General features: G+C 40.0%; 1 protein-coding gene across 3 annotated transcripts in view; it reads left to right on the top strand.

Annotated features, from left to right (window-relative positions):
- The first annotated feature begins 6 nt into the window (after window positions 1-6).
- EP300 (E1A binding protein p300) overlaps window positions 7-8,299 on the top strand; it is a 68,517-nt gene continuing 60,224 nt past the window's right edge. The window contains exons 1-2 of one of the 3 annotated variants that reach the window (XM_011369056.2): window positions 7-728; window positions 4,306-4,349. In XM_011369056.2, the coding sequence (XP_011367358.1) occupies window positions 4,307-4,349 (43 nt within the window). In that variant the 5' untranslated portion in view covers window positions 7-728; window position 4,306. Of the gene's footprint in view, window positions 729-1,811; window positions 1,944-4,305; window positions 4,350-8,299 lie in introns of all 3 variants that reach the window. The other 2 variants (XM_023535934.1, XM_011369055.2) reach the window with 2 other exon arrangements.

The following is an 8,299-nucleotide window of genomic DNA, read 5'->3' as shown; positions in this document are numbered from 1 at the left end:
CCCGCCGCGCGATGTAAGGCGGCGGCGCCAGCCTGGCTCTCGGCTCGGGCGAGCTCTCTGCGGCCATTAGGGGCCGGTGCGGCGGCGGCGCGGAGCGCGGCGGCAGGAGGCGGGTTCGGAGGGTGGGGGCGCAGGTCCGGGAGGGGGCACCGGGAGGAGGTGAGTGTGTCTCGTCGCCTCCTCCTCTCCCCCCTTTTCGCCCCCGCCTCCTTGTGGCGATGAGAAGGAGGAGGACAGCGCCGAGGAGGAAGAGGCTGATGGCGGCGGCGGAGCTCCGAGAGACCTCGGCAGGGCAGGGGCCGGCCGTGGCGGACCGGGGACTGCGCCTCTAGAGCCGCGAGTTCTCGGGAATTCGCCGCAGCGGACGCGCTCGGCGGATCTGTGTTCCTGTGCCCTCCTCCGGGCTTGGGCTCAGGCCCGGCCCCTCGCACTCAGCCCTACCTTTCTATCGAGTCCGCATCCCTCTTCTGCCACCGCGACCCGGCGAAGAGAAAAAGGAACTCCCTCCCCCCCTTTCGGGGGCCGGCGGAGCCCCCCAAGCCCACCCCAGGGAGCGGGGCGGGGACCCCTGTCTGAAGAAGAGATTTCCCGAGTATTCTCGTTTTCTTCGCCTCTATCTCCGAAAGAATTAAAAATGGCCGAGAATGTGGTGGAACCGGGGCCGCCTTCAGCCAAGCGGCCTAAACTCTCATCTCCGGCCCTTTCGGCGTCGGCCAGCGATGGCACAGGTTAGTCTCGGGAGCCCTCTCCTTCCACATCCCCTTTAATCTTTTCTGCTCGGTTCACCTTTATTCTTCCATATTTTCTACCTTTTTCTCTCTCCCTACTTCTCTCTCTTGATTAATTTTAAAGGTGTTTGAATGAGCTGGTCGAAGACGTCCAGTAGTCCAACCATTTTCTTTGCTTCCCAATACATTCGTTGCAACATTATGTCATATCGATGTGTGTTCTGGAATTAGAGCTCTTGAGGGGTGCTATAGAAATGGCCTTTATTGTTGATCCCATGCAGTTTAATTTTGGAAATGCCAATGCATTTGTGTAAGGGCTTTTTAAGCTATTTTACTCTTAATTTTTTTGTTGTTGATAAATGAGGAATTGCCAGTCCTTTCTCCTTGGTTGCACTTAACTCTATTTCCTCTACTTTCCACTCGAGATTTTCTCTGCTTTGCACAAGATATTCTGTTGAGGTTGAGGGTGTAAAATAATCTTTGTTTTCTTTATTTGTGTGTATGTGATCCAGGATATCAGGCTTGACGTGAGGTTTAACGTCAAACCTGAAATTTGGCTTGAATTATTTCACCTACCATTCCTAGTTTGGGTCCCCCCCCCTCCTTATTTGCTGAATCAATATGGAGCGCAGTTCATTTTACATCTTCCATTTCTTTGGTATGAGACCAAAATGTCTGAAACTCTGGGTTTTCAGGTTGAGGAGAGCCAGGGGCATTTTCTTTGCAGTTTGTAGTCACTTTCTCGTGGGGGGGGGCGGGGGTGAAAAGAGAACTGATTTTGTGGAGTTGTGTGCTTGCAAATCAGGGTAAGAAATTATAAAGAGTCCCGGTCATGAACTGCAAACACAAACTGATCGTACAGAAGTTTAAAATGTGCAATAGGTTTTGTATTTGTGTGTTTTAGCTTTTAATGCTTTAAATGTTTTTGGAGATTTCAGTTTTAAAAGCTTTGCGAATTCTTCACTCAGTTGTAGATTAGCCCTCTCACAAGAGATATCCAGGGACACTTCCTTCCATATCCCTTTCTTACAGTTAGTTTGGTGCTATTCTGATGGCCACCGACCTTCTCTTTCACTGTTGTAGTTGTTTGAGGTGCCAGGATAATGAAGAGGAAGAATGGCTGGCCATCTGACAGTCCACAAGATGTTCCCCCTTACTACGGAGCATCTCTTTAACTCCCCAAGAACAGGCTCAACGTCATCCTTCCATCTGCCAGTAAGAGTGCTTAATGGAGTTAAATGAACCCTTTGAGTTTGTAGAGAGCTTCTAAGCACGTTTCTAAGTAGGCTTCATTTTATTTAAAGGGTGAAATTTTAAGAATATGGGAAATGCTTTCATTTCTTGGCTTCTGTAAGAAAGGTGTATCTTGAATTTAAGGTAACCTGCAAAAATTGAGGATTTTTGCAGAGCGCCTGTACTTCAGGCTTGTAACATTGGCACTGTGTGAACTTTGATCTCTCCTGATTCCTTGAAGTTTCTGTAGTCTTCAGGGATTTTTTTTTTTAAATCTGTCTCTTTTTTTTCCTTCAGAATTCATGCACATGTTTTCATCTGTAGATTTTTGGGTGGTTTCTTTAGTTTTTGTATAATGTGGTCATGCATTTTACATTTGCGTTAGCCAGTGACTTGGGATATTTTAGAGAAAACTTCTTTAACATGCATTATTTTGATGACTCCTTACTTGAGCAGCTTAGCTTGGTTTGGAGTAATAGTAATGCAAGGCCTGAAGGAAGGCTGTGTTCTCCTGTTCAAACACCTCTGTTCAGGTGCACTACTGCATTCTCCATACTTGATCTGTGTACTTGGTAACTTTATCTAACTCATTTAGTAGCATCTCACTTAATACACAAAAACTGTTTCCCTACTTGAAATATCCTAAATGTATCAAGTGGGTTTTTATTTAAAAAAATAAAAATACTAAACCTTGAGATTAACTCAATCTTAGTACTAAGAATTTATCTTAGTTACCTTTCTCTAAATTTTGTAGTGAAAGTTGAATCTCCCCTGCCCCCATTAGGATTCTACTCTAGGAATTCTTTGGTGTTTTTAATCCTAATGGGTCTGAGTTTTTTTGTTGGGGGTTGCGGAGGAAAGTGTAAAGAAAATACTGTCCCCCCCGTGAACTTACTTCAAGTTGGGCACTGTACATTTTGAATTTTTTTTTTTTTACAACCAGTAGTGGGTAGTAAGTATGCAGGCAGCTTTTAACAGAGAGACTTCACTTTTTAAAACTTTAAATTTCAAATTTGTAACTTCTGTATACTTTTGAGTCACCTGGGTATTTTATAAATGTAAATAAGTTGTTCCATGGTATTTGGTTGTGAATTTTATCTCGAACTGCTAAAAATTATGCCAAAAATAAGATCCCAGAAACACTTTTTTTAATGATTGAGGCTTACAATTTTAGTAGTGTAAGCATACCTACCAATAAATAGTGTTTGTGCCAGTTATATAGGAGAGAAAACTAGAATCCAATTGAGTTGATATGCTAAAGTGTTACAAAACAAATTAGTGTTTAAATTCCAAGTTCTGAATTTCTAAGGTTAGCCACTGTTGCAAAATAAAAATGACTATTGAAAGATTTTTCTAAAAAATTTCCTGGTTGATTCAAATAACTTGAATTCATGTGTTGAAATGAGAGAAAGTTATTTTTTAGCTTTAGCATTTTTATGTTCCTGTTTCAATAGTTGTACTTGATTCATTGAAAATTTTAACTTAGTATGGTTAGGTCAAAACTATTGGATAAATCAAACGACTCCCCCCCCCCCCCAAAAAAAAAAAACCCACAAAAACCACAAACATCATAAAAGCCGTTTGTAAAAAAAATTCGGTAACATTATTGACCAGAAAAGTTAACAGGTAAGTCTGGAAGTATTTCTTGAATTTATTTCTGATAATAACCTGAGTGATGGGAATGATGAGGCTATGTTGCCTCCATTGCACACTAGACATGTTTTGTCACTACTTTGTAAACACTTAATGCTATATGCGCTGGAAGAACAGACTCTGGAGAGGTAGGTGACAGCAACAGCACTAGGATCTGGCATGCTAAATAGGTAAAGGTCCTTCTGGTCTTGGTACAGTTTTGTGGTCCTACTATGTACTTATGTGTCAGAATTGGCTTAGATTTTACACCTGTCCATTTTAAAGGCACAAGGCAGCTAGTATGTAAAATATACCTCCATTTTAACAACTAGATTAATATGCACAATAAAGAAGTGGTGAAGATTTTTTAAATGTCAATTTTACTTTCTCAAAACACTTTATATCTTAGTGGTTTATCATCCTAACCAGAGTATTTTTGGCGAAGGCTTTCTTTTTTTAGTTCTTAAACATGTGCTACTGTGTTTTAATTTTACTTTTTACACATTAGAGTTCTGCTTCTGGAGTTTTTCAGTTAATGGCTACTTGACCCAGTGAGGGATTACTGACTTCAGTGTTAAAATTAAAGTACAAAACATCTTACCAAATGCCTTTATTCTCAAGGCTTTGTAAGTTCAATTATAGGGCTTCAGGAAGGCTATCTGTGGTTGATAGTGACTTTTGTTAAGTTGTATAAATCTTGTATGTGTTACAGTATGGGTGCCCTTTTCCACCAGGAGTTCATGTTCTGTTGCAGAGGTAAGAAATGTATTGGCATGGGGAGGGAGAAAAGAGTTTCTGCCTGGGTTGCCTCCTGGCATTATTTTCTGTTTTATTTTGCTTTCCTGCCTTCTCCTTAGTCTGTTTTATAAAAAGGGTGTGTGGGGTGGAATTAAAACAATAAATTGAGAATTGGTGCGCAGTGGTGTTTGTAGGGACGTTAGTGGTAAATAGGAAAGGAAAAAAAGAGTAGGAAGAGTGTTGCAGATACACGTGGGAGTGTAAAGTACTTCTTCCTGGTATATTTACAAAAGCAATTCAGGAGTTATTCTGCCAAACACCCAGCAGTTAATGGAAAAATAAGACATGCTGCTTTTGTGTGTGTTTCGAGATTTTAGGGTTTCCTCCTTTGAGAATTTTTGAAGTTGAATTTTTCAGTTTGTCAAACATTAGAGAAATTAATGAGCAAGTTTAAAACTTACACCAAGTATAAAATTTTTACACACTGAATTTTGCACATGATTTTTTCATGTGATGGATGGTAGTTTTCTTGTGAAATTTTAATGGGAAATTTTTTACTGCTCAGTTCTCAAAAAAGCTTTAAGAGAATATTGAGGTGTTCGGCCTCTTCTGAACAATTTGGATATCGTTTGTTTTTAGATGTAAATCTTTTTAAATAAATGCCCCAAAGGACAATTAGGAGTGATTTAGCTGGGTGAGTGTGAGAGAAAGAGTAAAATTAAAACTACTGAAAAAAAGTGAGTGATCAGGAGATTGGGTTTTAGAGTCAGAACCACTGGAGTTCAGATCCCAGACCTGCCTTTATTAACTGTGAACCCTGGGCCAATTCTTAACCTCTGTGTCTCAGCTTTGTCACCTATTGTACCCACCTTACAAGATTGTGATAAGGAATAAATGAGAATTCTCTTTATCAAAAATGCCTAAGATAGTGCTTGCTGCAGCATAGTATGTGCTCATTAAGTGTTAACTCTTTTTAACCTTACTTTTAAATAAACACCAAAAAAGAGCAGTGGTAGATTTTTAAATGAATATTTAGAGACTGGAAAAAGTGAAAGCCAAGTGCATGAAGTTCAGAATAGTCTTAGAAGGTGCAGAGTTAGCCTATACATCATCTACTCAAAGATTAAGTTTTTTGAGAGTATAAAATATGGCAGCAGAGTTTAAAATAAGAATGAAAGTACTATATTGTCATAGGCTGTCTCGTGCGTGTAAGTAATTCAAATGAAAATCAATTTTTAAGGCATAATGAGAAACCAGAAAGCAGATTGTTCTTATTGGAAATGCTCAAGTTAAGAATGGCTTTTTGCTAATAGTGTGGTTGAACACTATATTTTCTATTTTGTATTCACTTATCTGGGTCTTAAAAGACCTTATGAAAGGAAGGAAAGTAGAAGGAGCAGTGCAGTGCTTTTCAGTTTCTTTTGACTACATCCACGTAAGAACTACATTTTGCATGGAAAACCAGAGACCCTCTCTCAGCAAGTGAACAAACAGTACTTACCCTTACTATTTGTAATATAATCTGATATTTTCTGTTGTATTTTTAAAGTGCTGGTTGTAAACGACTGTATTGAGTTCATGCCCCACTATTGGCTTGAAACCTATAGTTTGAAAAAATAATGGCTTACGAGAGTTGACAAGCAAGCAGTTGTCCTGTATTGGACCAACATCTTCTGTATGCTAGGTATTTTTCTTCAGTACAGGGAGAACTCTGGTAATCCAGACAGCATAGCCCCCTCCTTTGTGGAGTATATAGATAAGGGGAGGAGAACAGCGGTCAAGTCTTATGTGACCAGCATTGTATCTGAGAAATACAGTGTATATTGAGAGAAACGGGGAGAACCTAACTTGTAGTTACTGTTACTCTGGTGGCTGTCTTTGAGGAATTGACATCTGAATTTGGAATCTGAAAGATAGATACAGGATTAGTAAGAGTGAACTCAGGCTGGGAAAAGGGGAGTAGACCTGTTGAGGGATCCTTGTCAGTTCTGTCTGGCTAGCGGAGGTAACGAGATGTGACTGTAGAGGTGAGCAGGGGGACGGCCGTTGATACAGAGTTTGTAATGCTTATTGGAGTTTAAACTTTCCATTTTAGCTCTTTTAAATAGATGGGGCAGAATTGTACCTTAGATGATTGAAGCGAGGAATTATTTGGAAAAGAACAGGAAAAAAATATGAAGCTGGGAGACCAGTGATACGGCTGTGTTAGGATTCCAGCTGCGATGAAGGTGACCTGGATTGGTAGATGGAAAGCAGTGAAAAAATTTGAGGGAAGGTGATAGCCAACAGAATTTGCCAATTAGATGTTAGGATATTGCGATGGAGTAATCGAGGATAATTCCCACCTTTCAAATAAGGGCAGCTAGGTTGCTGAGGATGCCATTTACTACAATAGCAACATGCGAAAAGAAGTATTTGCGTATGGATGGGGGACGGGAGGTTAAATTTTGGACATTTTGAAGTTGTGTGATTCTCCTCAATGGAGTAGTCATTGTTTCCACTTGGTGTGCCTTCCTCTCATTTCAGCCAACAAACATTGACTACCCACCAACTCTTAGGCACTTGGAATGTAAAGATTTGAATCAAGTTGCAGTTTCTGTTCTCAAAGCCTTTAGGATCTGGTGGGGTTGGTATACTTGTTCGCACCATTTTCCCATAAGTTATACTCAAGTTTGGTTTTTTTTTTTTTTACATGTTCCGGATAAAGGCAGAAAATAGAAATTTTTTCTAACAGGGCGGGTTTGGCATATTGGGTGAAAATATGATAAAGAAAATGTGTATTTGAATGAGGGTAGGAAAGCTTGAGGGTAACTTTCATAGAAGTAGGGAGAGTTGTATGTTTCAGGTGGAACAAATACAAGTGGTTCTGGTGTGACTGGAACACAGACCGTATGGTGTACTGTTTTCATGGGAGACAGATAGAAAAGGATGTTGGGGTCCTGTTATGTATGAAAAGACAGATAAGCTGAGGAATTTGACATTTATCTTACCATCAGATAAAAATATGAACAGGAGAGTGGCGTGATCAGGAAAAAGAGATAAACTCTGGTGACATTATATAGGATCATTAGCAAGGAGAGAACCTAATGGCAGGAAGACCAAGTATATGTCATTTATCTCTTGAAATGTATTTATTTTCTTTGGAAGTTTTTGGTATTATAAAGTGAATTGTTTATTTTTTTAAGACCCAAGTTTTGTTAACTAGTTGTCATAAATGTAGAAAACAGATAACTCAAAAACCTTTCATGCTTTCCTTTTTCTTGACAGATATGTAATTTTTAGGAGGCTTTTTTTTCTTTTTAAGAGATAGTATAATAGCTTCATTTTCCAGGATCCACTATAGGCCAGGGGATCCCCAACCCCTAGGCTGCAGACAAGTCTGTGGAACCGGGACACACGGCAGGAGGTGAGCTGCAGGTAAACCAGCGAAGCTTCATCTGTATTTGCCGCCGCTCCCCAGCTCCACCTCAAATCGTCAGGCATTAGATTCTCATAGGAGCACCGGTCCCTGGTGCCAAAAGGTTGGGGACCACTGTGTTATAGCACTACATTTCTGTTTAAATTTTGAGACCCAGCTTAAATGTGTTAAGGTTGAGAGTCAACCTCAAGTCAGTCACTTCCCAAACTGTGGGTAGACCTTTTAATGTCATGGTTGCAGAACAGTTTTAAGAGTGCATATTTTGAAATTTGCTGCACTTTTATTCTTTGACTATCAGATTTCAAAATTCAGCAACTGCCAACATGCGTAGCTAGCTGTGTGATCCTGCATAACCTAATATTGATTATCATTTGATGCAAATTTGTATATAACTCAGGTTGTTTCCAGCTGTTTTGGAAATTGTTATGAGTCTCATCTGTCTGCAGCATGGATATATCATTTAATTTGTGTTCCTTTAAGTAGTTTTAGGTGTCTCTGCACCTTTTTTTCCTCGTGAGGTGGGCTGTTTAGATTAATTCTGCTTCTACAA

Source organism: Pteropus vampyrus, unplaced genomic scaffold (assembly GCF_000151845.1).
Source record: "Pteropus vampyrus isolate Shadow unplaced genomic scaffold, Pvam_2.0 Scaffold145, whole genome shotgun sequence".
Taxonomy (NCBI): Eukaryota; Metazoa; Chordata; class Mammalia; order Chiroptera; family Pteropodidae; genus Pteropus; species Pteropus vampyrus.
This window is presented reverse-complemented; position numbering and strand designations above follow the sequence as displayed.